The 18262-nt window shown below is 39.0% G+C and overlaps 1 protein-coding gene across 1 annotated transcript in view; it reads left to right on the forward strand.

Annotated features, from left to right (window-relative positions):
- The window catches only part of EBPL (EBP like), a 43768-nt gene that overhangs the window by 17131 nt on the left and 8375 nt on the right, over nucleotides 1–18262 (forward strand). Inside the window, exon 2 of the mRNA XM_027848294.1 lies at nucleotides 13912–13981. Within this exon, the coding sequence (XP_027704095.1) occupies nucleotides 13912–13981 (70 nt within the window). The remainder of the gene's footprint in view (nucleotides 1–13911; nucleotides 13982–18262) is intronic.

The following is an 18262-nucleotide window of genomic DNA, read 5'->3' on the forward strand; positions in this document are numbered from 1 at the left end:
TGTCATCCAGCTCCCCTTCTGCATTAGTACTGCAAAGGTTAGTAGAATGGAGAACAGTTTGCATCTTAAATAAGTCACTGGAGGAAACAGGAGCAGTATAAAGGAAAGCCTACAGAAACAGCAGTATTCTGGCCCAAGGGGAAACACTGCAGATGCTGTGATAATCAGCAGGCACGGCCTCGCTCTGATGGATGAGGAGAAAGTGGCTTTCTAAGTGGAAGCAGGAAATTTTTACAGGATGACATGTCTAGTGTGTGCTGCAAAGGGCCTGGAAGAAATGAACGTCACAACTCTGGATGGGACATACCCAATGAGAGCATGGCCACTGATAGCCTTGAATAATGAATAGGAAAGATAAAATTTGCTCCCCCCTTTTTCCTTTTGAGCCATTCCTTTTTGTCTGTCATTTTTATCCTTTTTGTGCTAGCATTTATTTTTCACTGTGTCACCAGAAATGGAAACCTGACTTGGTTCTGGTGAATTGCTGAGAGTACCATGTAACTATGGTACCCTGAGCCATACCATGAGAGCCATGGGGGCCTCCATCAGTTTCAGAACCACACAGGCTATGTCTTTGAAAACCTTTCCTGATGCACAGGCACATTTCTGAATGGCTGCTTGGTGGTAGTCATGGTGCTGAAAGCGATGATATTCATGGGACTGGCAGAAAGGATGAGTGTCTATTGTAAGCCCATTTGTACTGCATATTTGTTACAGCTTTTGATAATCAAGTGGCTCACATGAATATTTACTGTTTAAACAGTGGTTTGTTTAATATTAAAGCTTGTCTGGTAGCAAAAGGGGCTGGCAAATGACTTGGTGTTTCTGAGCAGCCTAAGAGGATGCTCTAGTTCGTATGAATAAATCAATGAATAAGTGAGTGGAAAAGCATTTATTAAGTACTGACTATGTGCCAAGCATTGTGCTAAAACCTGTGTATAGCCAACTCCTTCTGCTTTTCTTTTCACTTGGTTTTTTGGGCTGATGCAGAGAATGAAGAAACATCTGTCCCTTTCCTTCATTATACTCTGCTGTCTCATTGGGAGCAGAAGGTGGTTTTCATATATGTTCGTGTGAGCTGAACATGAGTCACCCTGCACGGTTAGACTCTGAGTTATTTACAACCACTTTAGATAGCTGACCCTCTCAAGAAGCTTTATTTGTTTTATTAGCATGTATGGGCACAAATTGTTTGAAACTGCTGTGTCCTAAGCCCTGTGGCAGACTGAGAAGAGGGGGCATGTCTTTTTCTAAGGCTGCTGTACCTTCCTGGAGGTGGTCAGTAATGAGGTCAGTTGACAGGTTTCACTGGTGGCTTGCACATCAGCCTCTGGCAACATAACCTTGTACTGTTTGCCAGTGAGGGCATAGCATCAGACTAACAGCTTATTGCAGGAAGCAGAGAAGGTTAGGACTATTAGTGGAAGTGAATTTAGAGATAGATCACTTACTCATTGAGTCACTGCTCCAGATTAGGGGCTCTCAGCCTTTTCTGTGCAGTGCTGATGAAGCCAGGAGCCCCTTCTCAGAATAATATTTTTTTTTAAATTTTTTTTTTTTATTTTTAACAAGTGTTTTTAAAACTTTGGATTACAAATTTTCTCCCTTCCTCCCTTCCCACCCACCCTCATTGAAAAGGCAAGCATCTTGATACAGGTTATAGATGTGTCGTCATGCAAAACACTTCCATAGTAGTCTTGTTGTGAAAAACTAAGTATATTTCCCTTCCTCCTATCCTACCCCCCATTTAATCTATTCTCTCTTTTGATCCTGTCCCTCCTCAGAAGTGTTTGCTTTTGATTAACCCCTCCCTCAATCTGTCCTCCCCTCTATCAACCCCCTGTTCTCTTGTCCCCTTCCCCCCTTATTTTCCTGTAGAGTAAGATAGATTTCCATACCCCATTGTGTATGTTATTCCCTCCTTAAGCCAAATCCTATGAGAATAAGATTCACTCCTTCCCTCTCACCTTCCCCCATTTCCCCTCCACTGTAAAAGCCTTTTCTTGTCTGTTTCATGTGAGATATTTTACCTCATTCCACTTCTCCCTTTCTCCTTCTCCCAGTATAATCTTCTCCCACCCTTTAATTTTATTTTCCAGATATCCCTTTATCTTCAACTCAGCCTGTGTCCTCTATCTATCTATACAAACATATAATTTTTTCCCTCCCTCTACCCTAATACTGACAAAGGACTCATGACTTACAAATATCATCTTTCCCTGCAGGAATGTAAACAGTTCAACCTTAATAAGTCTCTTATGATTTCTCTTTCCTGTTTACCTCTTCCATGTTTCACTTAAGTCTTGTATTTGAAGGTCAAATTTTCTATTCAGCTCTGGTCTTTTCCACAGGAATGCTTGAAAGTCCTCTATTTCATTGAATGACCATTTTTTACCCTGAAGGATTATACTCAGTTTTGCTGGGTAGGTGATTCTAGGTTGTAGTCCTAATTCCTTTGCCCTCCGGAATATCATACTCCATGCCCTCTGGACCCTTAATGTAGAAGCTGCTAAATCTTGTGTTATCCTGGTTGTGTTTCCACAATACTTGAATTGTTTCCTTCTGACTGCTTGCAATATCTTCAACTTGACCTGGGAATTCTAGAATTTGGCTACAACATTCCTAGGAGTTTTCTTTTGGGGATCTCTTTCAGAGGTGATTGGTGGATTCTTTCAATTTCTATTTTGCCCTCTGGTTCTAAAATATCAGGGCAGTTTTCCTTGATCATTTCTTGAAAGATGACGTCCAGGCTCTTTTTTTGATCATGGCTTTCAGATAGTCCAATAATTTTTAAGTTCTCTCTCCTGGATCTATTTTCCAGTTCAGTTGTTTTTCCAATGGGATATTTCACATTCTCTTCTATTTTTTCATTCCTTTTTATTAGTGTTACAGTGCCTTGATTTCTCAAATTGTTCCTCTCTTCCAATTTCTCCATTCTAATTTTTAAGGAAGTATTTTCTTCAGTAAGCTTTTGGACTTCCTTTTCCATTTGGCTAAGTTTGCTTTTAAGGGCATTCTTCTCCTCATTGGCTTTTTGGACCTCTTTTGCCATTTGGGTTAGGCTGTTTTTTAAGGTGTTATTTTCTCAGAATAATATTTTAAATGCATACAATATGCTACATAGAATTACAAAGGAAACCAATTATAATACATTAGAATTAGAAGGAACTTTAGAAGTCATCTAGTCCAACCTCCTCATTTCAAAGATGAGGAAACTTAGTTTGAGAGAGGTTAAATTACCCACCCAAGATGTCACAGGTAATAAGTGGCAGGATTTGAACTCAGGTCCTGTGATTTTATGTTCAGTACTTTTTCCATTGAACCATAGGCACAGAATAATAATCACAGTACTATTATAGTATCATTTTAATGCTTGCAAAAACCTTTACATGTTTTATATCTCTTGGAGCCACACAACAGCCCTTGGTGGTGACCATGGTGCTGAAAGGCACAGTATTCATAGAGATAGTACAAATATTATGATCCTGGTTTTACAGATGAGAAAACCAGGGCTCAGAGAAGTTAATGACTTCCCCATCATCCATCACACAGCCAGCAAATGTCAGAGGCAAGACTTTAATCTAGTTCTTCCCAAGTCCAACACTGTATCATTTTTGCCATGCTACTCTCCCAATAAGTTGTTGACAATTAATTGTAGAGCCTGGTTTGGTTCCTGCTTCTTCCTGACCTGTGGACATTTCCATTGTGAAGAGGGGAGGATACTTGGAGGCTATCTGCACACTTCCCTCCCTCCAGCTCATGAACTTATCCACTTATGACCAGAAGCCACCCTACAAATTCTTGTGGCTCATCAATTATGCTCCCCATCATATACTTTTAGATATCTCAATACTCTCCTATTTTATTCTTTCATTTCAGTTTCATTTCGGATATTTTTCAAATACCTGCTATGTGCCAAGCATTGTGTTAGGTAATAGAAATACAAAGGGGAGGTAGGGGAGAAAGTCCCCGTCCTCATGGAATTTATATTCTAGTGGAGAGAAATGTATATATTAAAAAACCATTTAAAATTTTTTCATTGATATCTTTTTTTAATGTCATCTAGATTTTCCAATATATCACTCTTCACCCCCTCTCCCAGAAAGCTGTCCTTTATAACAAAGAATAAAAAAGAGGTGGGAAAAAAAAGTGTAATAAAATTAACCAACATCTCAATCTAGTTTGACTTGAGCTCCTTGAGACTAGACTGTCTTTTACCTTTTTTTGTATTCCCAGCACATAGAACATTTTCCTGGCACATAGTAGACATTTAATAAATGTTTATTGACTGACTAACATTATATGTGGTGTCCCTTACCTCTACAAAGAAGAAAGGAAGGTATATTCTCATAGCTTTTTGACCAAGACTGGTCCTTCTAATTTCACTAAATTCCATTTCAATTATTTGACTGTTCTTTCCATTTCTGTTTCCATTTCCATTGTTATAGCCTTGACTGTGCTTATTTCACTTGGCATCATTTCTGGGGTCACCTCTAGAGTGGTCAGGGGGCAAGGGAAAATATTGGGGCAGGGCTGCTTATATCAATAATTTGGTTTAGAAGTGTATCACAAAATGTATCAATGGGTAAATAAGATTTATTTAGTATTTGTTGATTGTCCAGTGGATGTACATGAAGAGTCCTTGTAGTGTCCACGCGGTATCTCTTTGTATTCAGGTCCAGAAACCATCTCTTCATGTTCTTTATTGTCAAATGCATAATGCCTAGCTAATTTCATATCTCCCACAGCAAGAAAAAAGCAGTGCAGTTACTACTCATAGTCCTTTTCATAAAACGTATTGTGATTTAAAGCACTGAACTGTGTGTCATTGTTGTTCAGGCATTTCAGCCCTGTCTGACTCTTTGTCAGAACCCATTTGGGGTTTTCTTGGCAAAGAAAACTGGAGTGGTTTGCCATTTCCTTCTTCAGATCATTTTATAGATGAGGAAACTGAGGCAAACAGAGTTAAGTGACTTGCCCAGGGTCACACAGCTAGAAAGTGCCTAAGGCCATATTTGAACTCAGGAAGATAAGTCTTCCTGATTCTAGGCCTGGCAGTCTATTCACTCTGCCACGTCACTGTACAGAGCTGAGATGACTGTCTAAATTTGGATTACTATTGTTGGTCACATGACCACCGGCATTACAATTCTATATAACATGCATGACCACTGGAAGGCAAAGAATGAGTCCATCTCCCAACCTCCTCACTATTTGTAATAGTAATAGTCAGATATTCCAGGAAAACAGTTTACATCATGATGGCTCACCTCATTTGCTGTTCACAGTCCTTCAAGATGCCACAGATAGCCATAGTTTCATTTTCAGAAAGTGTTTTCAGCACCATTCATAACTGATACACAGAAGTTAGGAAATTAGAATACACCACCCAGCTCCTTATGATTCCCTAATATTAATAATCCAAGAAAAACTGAAAATGTTTCCCTTTTTGTAACAGTGTATGTCAAAGAGTATAACATAATGAATAAAAATTTAATGTTGGGGAAACTCTGTTTTGGAGCTTTTCAGGTGAAAAAAAAAGCCCTTCATAGAAGACCCTGATAATTATATTCATTTTCGTGAAGCAGATCATTTGAAAGATAACTTTTATTGCCTCTTATGCTAAATTTTAAATTATTTATTATTATTTTTTGTTGTGTTGGTAGTACATATAAAGCAGAGAATGGAATGCTGACATTGTGTGTTAGATAATGTCCTGTTTTTTGAAATCTCAGATAAAATAACCCTATCTTCCTCAAAGTTAAAATAATCACTTTGTATTAAATATACAAAATACATCAAAATTATAATTTAAGAAAATTGAATTTAGTGGGACTTATATTTTAATTACTGATACAAACTTAGAACAATATTTTGATGTAGAAAATTTCACTATACCTTTCAGGGTTTTTTTTCCCCCCACTATTGTTTACAGCAATTTAAACACGTACAAACATGTAAAAGTGCAAAGTACTGAAACTATTCAGCGTCTGACATAACTGTACATAACAGAAGACAACATCCTATACATGTGATGAGTCAGTGCACATACACACCTTGATGATAACTATGTGTCTCATCTTTAGACAGGAACATGCTTAACCTTAAGTTTATTACTATTGCAGTCATAACATTAATGATTGTGATATATTTATTTAAAAGCAAATTTGAAGAAATAGTAGCTTGTTTTGCTAATTATAAGAATTTAGGTAAAGTGCCTAGAACAGGGGTGGACATTATATAATTTAGGTAAAGTGACTAGAACTGGCCTCGAGACCACAGGTTCCCTACCCCTGGCCTAGAATTTTTAAGCAGCCATTACAGGACATATTAGAAATCCTAAGAAAAAAATACAGGACATCAAAAGCAATTAGCTTCTCGGAACATAGAGAGTATGCTACTAATATCAATATTTAAGATTATAATAGTCTCAAACTGCAACATGATGTTTTTATGTCATAAACCTGAAATGTATATGAGATGTCAAAAGAAAATCCTTAAATTCAGCAACAGTGTTTTGATATTTACTTCAGTTCAAAAAATTGGCCTATTACCATCAATGTTGTGCACCCTACAAACTCAAGTTTTTGACTGCTAGCATAGCATTAGCGATCATTGTCCCTTTATCTTATAAAGTTGTCTCAGTAGCACGTAAGATTCTTACCCATACGTTGTTGCTGTGCACATTTGTGTGCATTTATGTTATTATCAAATTTATCATCTACAACAATATATTCAGTCAACTGGATCCATTGTATTTTCAAAGTAAATCGTGACAGATAACAATGAGCGTTAAATCTATGAGCACTTAGGTCATTCAGTGAAAAGGGTTGTGTTGGGAGAATATGGAATATTTTCTGGGACTCTTGGCTATCTCTTTTAAAACAATTTTTTTAGTATTTCATTTTTCCCCACTTACATATAAAAACAATTTTTATCATTCATTTTCCAAACTTTGAGTTCTGAATTCTCTTACTTCCTCCCTCCCCACCCCCATTCCCATTGAGAAGGCAATCAATTTGATATAGATTATACATGTGTAGTCATGCAAAACATTTCCATAATAGTCATGTTATGAAAGAAAACAGACCAAAAAAACTCAAGAAAAATAAAGGAAACCAAAAAAAAGTGTGCTTCAATCTGTATTTAGACACCGTCAATTCTTTCTCTGGGGATGGATAGCATTTTTCATCGTTAGGTCCCTTAGAGTTGTCTTGGATGGTTGTATTGCTGGGAATAGTTAAGTCATTCACAGCTGATCATCTTACAATATTGCTGTTACTTTGTACACAGTACATTTCACTTTACATCAGCGCATGCAAGTTTCTTCAGGCTTTTCCCAGAGCATCCCATTCATCATTTACCATGGCACAACAGTATTCCATCATAATCACATACCACAACTTGTTCAGCCATTTCTCAATTGATGAGTATCCTCTCAATTTCTAATTCTTTGCCCTCTTGGCCACCTCAACAGCTTTTTTGTGCCTGTGGTGAACAGGGTCCTCCATAGCGTGGGAGCCCTCTGAGACACTGGTCTGGAGCAGGGACCTTGCTTGCCTCAATTGAAGGGTCATACTGATGATTTCACCTTTCCTGTGTGTCTGTTTATTCATCACTTTTTTTTTTTTTTTTACCCAGGGCAGTAACATTCCATTGCATTCATGTGCCACAGATTATTTCAGCATTCCCCAGTCAATGACCGGTTCTTTCCACTTCTTCACTATGGCAAAAAGTGTGGCTATAAACATTTTGGTGTGTATGGATGAGGTTTTCTTTTTAATCATGTACTTGGTAGTATCATAGGATCATAGATGTTGGTTGGTTGTTGTCCTTCGTACTTAAAGGGGACCAAAATGACATCCCTGTGTTGGGGTCAGGGTACAGTGTGTCTGACTGTGGCTGATCAGAACAGTATGAGCTCGGAAGACTCTACCACAGGTGGGGCACAGATAGTTCATGTGAACATTTGGAATGGACATAGAGCCAAAAGGGAACCGTAGGGCCATCATTCCCAAAACCTTCTTTTTACAAATGAGGAAATTGGGTCACAGAGAGGCAATTGCCCAAAGTCACACAGCTAGTAAGTGTCTGAGACAGGATTTGAACTCAGGTCTTTAAATAGCAAGTGTTCAATAAATGTGGGTGGATTGTCTAAGTAATTGGCTCCAAGCCCAGCACTCTATCCACTGCTCTTTCCATCTTCCTCCTTGGGTAATAGGATAAATCTCTGGCTCAAAGGGTATGAATATTTTAGTCACTTTCTTATCATAATCGCAAATTGCTATCTAGAACATTTGGAGCACTTCACAGCTCCACCAAGTAGTAGCTCAGGGTGCCTGTCTTTTCACAAGCCCTTCAACATTGACCATTCACATCTTCTGTCAGTTCAGCCAGTTTGCTGGGTGTGTGGTGAAACCTTAGTCATCATGATTTGCATTTCTTCTGTTACTAGTGATTTGGTGGTTAAATATGGTGGTTAAACACTGATTTCCAATGACTGGAACCACCATTAACAATATAAATGATAATGCCGATTTGATTATCAGTCCCCTAGCAGTGCATGGTGGGATGGAGAAAGAATGTACAAGAGGACAAACAGCAAGTCCCTACTCTTGCCTCATGGACAGGGTAGTGATTGGTGAAGTCTTGGGGCCTGGCTGGATATAGGAACGTCCTGTGTGTTTGAAATAATTGCCCTCCAATCCTTAGCCAGGCCCGTGGAGAGAATGTAAATTCTCAGAGTTTTCCCCTTGTTTGGAGTAGTTAAGTTAGAGTAGCAATAGCAGTGTAATGGAAGACTTGTGAAGTCCACATCTCCTGGCCCCTCCTGGGATGGGTTTGGTCCTTCAGCTCCTCGTTAGTCCAGTTTAATCCAACCTCTCCATTTTACACATGAGAAAAATAATTACTGAGGTTTATGTACTGCTTTTACAGTCACAAAGTCATGTTTCATGCATTAGCCAGCTAGTTGGCTCACTTCCTCTCACTTGCAGTTTGGGGTTTGGATTAGATTTTCTTCAAAGTCCATTCCAATGCCAGCTTCTTATAATTCCATGCTTCCTGTAGGGGCTGGATCAGACACCTGGACTCAGAGCTATATTCTTCCAGGAGCTCGGTAACACAATGACTAGAGCACTGGGCCTGGAGTCAACAAAATGTGAATTTAAGTCCAGTCTTAGGGGGCAAGAAGGTGGCACAGTAGATAGAGCACCAGCCCTGAAGTCAGGAGGACCTGAGTTCAAATCCGGCCTCAGACCAAACACTTGACACATACTAGCTGTGTGACCTTGGGCAAGTCACTTAACCCCAATTGCCTCACTAAAAAAAACAAAACAAAACAAAACAAAAAAAAAAACAAATAAATCCAGTCTTAGACACTAACTGTGTGACCCTGGGCAAGTCATCTGTTTGCCTCAGTTTCTTCATCCATAAGATTGGGGATAACAATAGCACCAACCTCCTAGGTTTATTGTGCAGGTCAAATGAGATAGTATTTATAAACTGCTTAGCACAGTGTCTGGCACATAGTAGGCACTTAATAAATGTTTGTTTCCTTCCTTCCTTTTTCAGAACAGCAGCACTGAGAATATGCTGTGATTAAAGCCTTTCCTCCCATTTGGAACTAAGCTAGCTTTAATAATCCCACAAATCTCCACTAAAATGACTTTACCCGAGCCTTGCACTCCTGAATTCTAGGCATGCTTCCAAGGTGTAAGAAGAACTCTTTTCTAGTGAATGAAGTTTGCATTGCCAGGAAGTGTTCTTCCTGGCATTTGAATGATCAGAACAGTGCACAGGGACAATGTCTTGGTCTTGATTCTGTGTAACTTCTGGGATAAACTTAACTCGCAGAGAATATTAAATAATAGCTCTGGTGGCTTTGATAGGAGACACCTATGCAGAATTAACAGAATCAGTTCTGCGTGCCACACCCACACCCTCCAAAGTCTCTCTAATACTATAATGGCCATTCTCATTCTTATATTTGTTCAGTTACATAGCTGTGGGACCCCAGGCAAGATATTGGACTTGGAGTCAGGAAGACCTTGTTCATTTCTCAGACACTTACAAGCTATGTGGTGCTGGACGACTCATTTTACCTCTTTCTGCCTGTGTTTCCTCATCTGGATAATGGTCATCAGAGTCATGAGGACCCAATAAAATTGTACATGTGAAGTGCTTTGCAAACCTTTTTAAAGTACTAGGATTGTTGTGAGAAACAAAGGAGAAAATATTTGAAAAGCACTTTGCAAATATTCAGGTGTTCTATGATAGCCATCATTTTTGTAAATAATTTGTTCTGTTTTATGTTGAGTTTCCTTTACTGGGTGAGAGGCAGAAGGAAATATCGTAGCCCACAATGAATGGGATTTGAGTCATTTGTTTCCAACGCTAAATCCTCTCATCCTGTGGGAGATCTGATTCACACACACTCCTGATGTGGCGTCAGTCATTTGCACCCTTCTGAGCTCTGCGTCACTTCTTGCATCAGGCAGCCTTCTGCACGGAATACATCACGTTGTAATTTGGTGTGAGTCATGCAGAGTTCAGATCTTGAATGAACTCCCCAAATTGAGAGAAGATGTGCTGTGCGTTTTTGTTTGTCTTTAAGGTGAACAGAATTAAGCTTGTAGCCTGTTACAGGTTGCTGACTCAGAATGTTTGTGGACCCTTTTCTGTTTTCTTTTCCATGGAAAAGAGAGCAGTGTTGTCCATAAAAAGAATCAGTCTTTTATCCTGGAAAGATATCTCTCCTTCTAGTTCAAAGGGGGCATTCATCTTATCAGAGCCACCTTTACGGAGGCTGCCTCATTGAAATTTATAGAACACCTTGGAATGTGAAATAAACATCTGTTACCAATGTCTCTGCTTCAGCAAGAAAAACTGAAGTGTAGAGGTGGCAAGTGCCCTTCGACGTCATACATGAAAGGTTTCCTTGTAGGGAAAGCACATTGGATCTTAAGTCAGAAGACCTACAGTTGAGTCCTGGTTCTGATATTTGAATAAATGCACATTTATTAATAAGTACCTACTGTGTGCTGAGCAATTGGCTTGACCCTGGGGATTCAAATTTAAAAGTAAGGACTCAGGATTCCTCCAGGAGTTTGGGACATACAATGCAAATTCATTCCTTTCCAGGCTATATTCCTAACTCTCCCCAGTCTCTCTCTAAGTTTTCCTAGAAACCTCTTTATCCTGAATGCTCTGGACTTCACACATTGGAAGTGCCTCCACCCCTGTGGCCTTTCCTTCTGATTGGCTGGTTCCTCCCAGGACCTCCATTTTCAAGAGGAGGCCCAGGTCTACCATATCTTCCTTCTCCAGGCTGCACTCCTGACTCTCCTGGATTTTCTCCCTACAAAGTAAGCCCCTTCAGGGTAAGGACTGTCTTTCTGCTTACATTTGTATTTCTACCACTTAGCATAGTGCCTGGCATATAGTAAGCAATTAATAAATGCTTATTGACTTGACTTGATATAGAAGAAAGTAATAGCCAAGGAAGGGAGTTTTGGACTGGGAAGTCAAAGGGATAATGAGGAGAACCATAAGACAGTCAGTGGTCACTCTTATTTAAGTAGCAATGGTACCATTTATTTGATTATTATTCCCAGAACAAGACGTAGAAGAAGGAGAGGGGATGAATGCGATTTGCTAGTCCTGTGTTCCTGTACAAGTCCCTTAATCTCTGAGTTTCAGTTTCCTTGTCTTTAAAAAATATATCATAATATTGTGCTGCCCCAGAGAAAGAACTGATAAATAAAAGTATGTATAGAATAATTTTATATATGTGTGTATATGTATATGTGTGTATGTATATATAAATATAAATATATGTATACTTATTTGTGTCTAATGGTAGTCATCTCTAGGGTAGTAGAGGAAGAAAGAAAAAAAGAAAAAAAATTTACATGATTATTATATATTTAAAAGGAATAGCAAGGTGACATGATAGTTTGGTTTTTTTTTGGTGAGGCAGTTGGGGTTAAGTGACTTCCCTAGGGTCATGCAGCTAGTGTCAAGTGTCTGAGGCCAGATTTGAACTCAGATCCTCCTGACTCCAGGGCGGGTGCTCTATCCACTGCACCACCTAACTGTCTCTGTACATGATAGATTTGCTCTTTCATGTGCAATCATCTTTTTTTATTATAAAAAATAATGATTATATAGTGCTACCCACTTTGCAGGATTGTCTCAAGGAGTTCACATGTACATAAATAAGTACATGCAAAATGTAGATAAAGTAAATTTATATACAGCAATATGTCGGGGGGAAGGGGAGAGTGCTAACAACTCAGGGCATCAGGAAGGGCCTCATGTGGGAGGAGATACTTGAGATGAGCCTTAAAGGAAGTTAAATGTTTTGAAAGGTGGAGGTGAAGAGAGAATTCCAGACCTGGGGGAAAAGTCTGTACAGATGTTCAGAGAGAAATGGAAAAATGGCATGTGCATAGAAGAGCAAATTCCAGTCAGTTTGACTGGAATGTAGAATATATTAAAGGCACTAACTAATGTATAATAGGCCCAGAAGGGTAAGGTGGGACCTTTGCTGTTATGCTGTGGTTCAAAGGTGTGGCAGTGCAGTGTTTTGTTTTGTGTTAGTTTTTTGTTTGTTTGTTTTTTAAAGGTGTGAGATCTTAATTTTTTAAAAATATGACTAGTTTTATTAGGTTGTGACAGAGGGAATTTTTGGTGGATACCATAACGTCTGGCAGGGATAAGACTTCAGGAGCACTCCTTCAGCGAGGCACTGTGGGGCGTCCCTTCTCAAAGTTCATAGGATTTTATAACTGGAAAGTACCTTAGAGATCATCTAATCACTTTACTGAACTTTGTTTTCTGTTCTTTTTCTTTAGTATAAAGGATAGTTCTCTAGGTAAAGAGAGATGAGAAACAAAGTGGTGTCGAAACAAAAGATATCAATAAAAAAAATTGTAAAGGAATTGTCTGGTCCAGCCCCATAATTTTACACATGAGGAAACAGCCTGAGAGAGGCAAAGTCAGTCACCTGGGATCATAGCTCTGGCGCTGGGAGGCTTCTCAAAGACCATCTGGTCCACCCCGCATTTTACAGATGAGGAAGCTGGAGGCCAGAGAGTGGAAGCAAAGTGCCCAAGGTTACATAAGCAACAAGTGGCAAGACTGGTATTTCAGCCCAGGTCTCCTGACTCCACATTCATTGTCATTTGTATTTCAGCATTATCATTGTCATCATAGCTAGCACTTAGATAGCACTTTAGGTTTGCAAAAATACTTTGTATATATTAACTCATTTGATCCTCACAACCCTATGTAGTAGGTACTGTTATATTCCCATTTTACAGATGAGGAAACTGAGGCACAGAAAGGTTAAGTTATTTGCCCAGGATCACACAGCTATTAGGTATCTGAGGCCAAATTTGAACTCAGGTCCTCTGGACTCCAGGCCCAGCACTCCATCCACTGAGCCACCTAGCTGCCTCCTTAACTGGTATGTAGTAGGTACTTAATAAATGTTTATTGACTGAACAAATTGCCATTAGGTGACAATATTGCTGCTTCTTTGCCGGGAGTGTGCCTCTCTGTTCATTGCTGATTGCGTCATCTTTTATTTCCCATAAGAGTATTTCTGATTGTATGGTTTAAATCAATGAGAAAATACAATTAATTATATCATATTTGACTTTGCATGTGACTCTTCAAGAAAGTATCTATCTCATAATTCAGGGAGTGCCTCTATGAAAATTCTGGAATGATTGCTCTGTGTATTCAAGGATAATGTTTCTCTCCAATAGCATAGTTAACCTGCAGTTACATTATGCAGGAAGACCTGATAAGGGTATGGACTCATGAGGTACAGATATCATCCTGCAAGTGAGATGCTTCAGGGAAATAATAGTAAATGTTTTGTTTCTTGTTTCCTTTTCCTAGGAGGGTCCCTTTGTCTACTTGTCTTTAGTAGGAAGTGTGGCAGACTCAGATGGCATAATTGCTTCATTATGTAAGTATTCTTTTATTTGAATTTTGAAATATTTTGAGGAGCCTAATAAGCGTGGTATGCAGTTAAGAATGTGGGAAGTATAGTTAGAATAAATGTGATAATATTTAAAACATAGATTTTTTTTTTGGTGTTTTATGATTGACTTTTTTATATCATCATTTTCCAGTGACATACTGCACATTCATCCCACCTCATGCCCAGAACCCTGTCTTGTAACCAAGAAATAGTTAAGCAAAACAAATTAACACATTGACCTTGCCAGCCCATATGTCTGATTCTACACCTACATTACATGCTTCATCATCAGTCCTCTGAAGTCATAATTGGTCACTGCATTAATCAGAGTGCTGAAATCTTCCAGTCTTGTTTTCTCCTAAAGTATTATAGTTATTACATAAATTATTCTCTTGGCGATAGATAGCTAGATAGATAGCTACATAGCTAGATAGATAGCTACATAGCTAGCTAGCTAGCTAGATAGATAGATAGATAGATGCGCTCCCACAGACGTGTGCAGAATGGCTACACATGTTCTCAGCTGATGTTGAACAAGACAACATTCTGTCTCCTCATTTCTGCTCTCATGCTGTAAACACTATCCTTTTTGCAGTCCATTGAGTGCCATAGTTTTTTTCCCCATCTTTGTACTTTTTGTTGTTGTTGTTGATTTTGCTGTTTAAAATGGCCCCCAAGTGTAGTGTTGAAGTGTTGTTTAGAGTTCCAAGGTACAAAAAAGCTGTGTTGTGCCTTTTAGAGAAAATACGTGTGTTAGACAGGCATCATTCAAGAATGAGTTATAGTGCTGTTGGGCATGAGTTCAATATTAATGGATCAACAATACAGTATATACAGAAGAAGGAAGAGGAAATTTGCCAATCTTTATGTGAGGCTACTATGAAAAGTGCTCAGGCTCACTCACAGGAACTTAACCCTGCATTTCCCCTAGGAATAATGGTTCAATATTCGCTAATTGAATTGAAGTAGCTCAAAAGAAATGCAAGATGCACAAATTTAGAGAATCCACCCCAGATGTTCACACAGACTATTTGTGCCCAACCTGTGGTAGAGCATTCTGAGCACATATTGGTCTGATCAGCCACAGTCGGATGCGTTATAACTTGACTCTAACATAATGATGTCATTTTGGTCCGCTTTAAGAACAAAGGACAACAACCATTTGCTAATTCAGTGTTCATGGTGACTTCATAGAACATGACTACCACAGATGCCAAGAATTGAATGTATATTCCCTATATATCTTGGTTATCAGACTTTTTTGTCATACTTTTAGCAGCTTCCTCTCTTCCTCTAGTAGCATTGATTTTGTTGATGCAAAAGCTTTTGAATTGAATTGAAATTGTCTGTTCTATCTTTTATGATTACCTCTAAAGCTTATTTGGTTAAGATTTATCCTCTAATCATAGTTGTGCAAGGCATACCTCCTTCCATTCTCCTATTTTCTTATGATATGACTTTTTAAATTAGAATTGTTTATCCACTTTTAGTTTATTGAGGAGTATGGCATAAGATGTTGGTCTAAACCTAATTTCTGCCAAACTGCTTTCCAGCTTTTCCACCAGTCCTTCTCAAAAAAAAAAAGTCTTTACCCCAGCAATTTGAACAGATTCATCATGATTTAATTATCTATCACCTTTCATTTTGGAGTGGATATACCATATATGCATATAAGCTAGATTGTTGTCTTAGGACGAAGTTCACTAAGTCCCAAGAGGCTTATTACCAGAAAGTTTCCCTTAGCAACACTCTCCGAAAGTACAGAAAAGTTAAGATCTACATGTCCATCAAAATTATGGTGCCTTTGGAGTGTTAAGTATACCATGTATAACTTTGGTACATATTTATAATCTTGGTGGTAGTTTTTTTTTAATGTTCATACTGGCAGAGATGTGTGCTAGCTTAATAATAATATTTTATATAATGTTTTACTTTTATATAGTATTTTAAGATTCACAAAGCACTTTGAATGTATTATCACATGTGGTCCTTATAACAGCCCTAAGCAGTAGGTGCTATTATTGTCCCTATTTTACAGGTAAGGAAACTGAGCCCCAGAGAGATTAAGTGACTTCTCAAGGCTCAAACAGCTAATAAACACCAGAAGCAGAATTTGGACTCTTCTCTTCATGATTTCAAGCCCAGTACCTTTTCCACAACTCTACACTTCCTCTTTTCCCCCCATTCTTTTTCTTCCTGAGATTTTCAAAATTTTAGTTCATCAACAGTACATCTAATAAAGTTGGTCTGTGCCTCATACTGTGCTGGATTTTTAAAAAAACACTGGTAGCTTGTAAAAATACAATTCTATGCCACTAGATACCAGTATTAAAATTTTTTTCATTCAATGTGACTTCTTTTCGATTTTGCATCCTGCTGCATGTTTAATATGTGATTTTCATACTGTTCCTTCATAGACTAGACTCTTGAGGGCTTCTCCACCACCTATGTGAAAACCTTCCCCAAAAAAGAATTTCTGTGGTCATTATTCCAACAGATACTCATCCTCTTCTTTGTAACTCCGCAGAGACAGGGGCCATGTCTTAACCAAACTTTTCAGTATCATACAGTGCTCTGCACATAGTAGGTACTCAATAAACCTTTGTTGAATTCAGACCAATTTAATTCTTCATTTCAACTAGATCTCTGGCCAGGAATCATACATTCAAGGAGAATAGATTCCCTGAGGCTTAGAAAGCAATTTACATCAATGACAAAGGATAGATTGCAGCTGACTAGCTCAGCTTTTTCCCCCACCCTTGCCAGCATAAGTTGAGTTAAAGGTCGCACCAGCTATAGTGGGGAAAACCCCAGTGACCAGAGAAAAGTGGCAGCCTCAGCCTCCCTACTGAGAGTCATGACCCTTTCTAGCTTTTTTTCATCCTTCCTTGTCTGTCCCCTCTATTCTTAGACCCCAGAACTCTGGCCTCCTCACCTCCACTGACCTACCTTGTAGGGGGCATTCTTTTGCCTTTGGCCAGGCTGCTTCAGGAAGCAAACCCTGGCTCCGTCCCACTAAAAAAGATACTAGTATCCTGATAAATTATCATTGCATTTCTGGAGGTTCACCATAAATAAATGTAGTGCTTTTCATTTTCACTGAAATGAAAGTGAATTAGATAATGCAGTACATTTTAATTATAAAGCCAATGAGAGCAGCAAAAGTAAGAAACATTTATTAAGTGCCCACTGGATGCAAAATCGTGTGCTGAGATACAGAAGTGCACATAAGTAGAGTAGAACATAAGTGCACAAGAAAATGTAACACCCTCCATTTGGCATCCTTTCCCAACCTGGCCCTAGTCCCTTCTTACTTTCCCAGCCATCTTATGCCTGACTTCCCTCCGTGCAATCCACAGTTCAATCTCACTGGCCTGCTTGCAATTTCTCAAATACAAAATTCCATCTCCTGTCCCTTTATCTTTGCACTGGCTGTCCCCCATACCTGGAGTGCTCGGTATCCTCACCTCTTTTCCTCAGTTTCTCCGGCTAGCTTAACCACTGTCTGCTTCAGTTTCCCCAGCTATAAAATGGGGATAATAGTAGCACCTACTTCATAGGGTTGTTATGAGGATCAGATGAGATAGTATTTGTAAAAAGCATTTAGCAAGTGCTAGGCACATAGTAGGCACTATATAAATGCTTATTCCCTTCCTCTCCTCCTCTTGTTGATTTGTTGACTGCCTTAACTAATAGAATACTGTGTGAGATCCGAGTAAGTGGGCTCTGAGGTCCCCTCCCTCAGAGCCCATCTAGTCAAACCTGTACCTAAACGAGACTCCTGTCTTCTACAACATCTTTGACAAGTGGTCATCTAGCCTTCATTTAATGACCGCTAGGGAGGGGAAACCCACTACCCCCATGAGGCCATCCTTGTCATTTGGGGACACTTTTGATTATTAAGAAATTTTTCCTTCCTTTGAAGCTAAATTTGATTCTCTTTATCTCCCACTCATTGCTTCTAGTTCTTTCTCATGGGCTTAAGCAGAACAAGTGTAATCTGTCTTCCATAAGATAGAGCTTCAAATACTTGAAGACAACTCTCACATCCTCTTCTAAGTTTTTTCTTCTCTAAGGCTGAACATCTTCCATTCCTCCAACCAGTCCTCATATGGCGTGATCTCAAGGCCTCTCACCATCCAGGTAGCCTTCTTCTAGACTCTCTCCAGCTTGTTGGTGTCCTCCTGAAAATGTGGTGCCCAGATCCTGAAAACAGGACACTATCACCTCCATAGTTCTGGACACCATACCTCCCATAATGTAGCC

Source organism: Vombatus ursinus, unplaced genomic scaffold (assembly GCF_900497805.2).
Source record: "Vombatus ursinus unplaced genomic scaffold, bare-nosed wombat genome assembly UNPS02005659.1, whole genome shotgun sequence".
NCBI lineage: Eukaryota > Metazoa > Chordata > Mammalia > Diprotodontia > Vombatidae > Vombatus > Vombatus ursinus.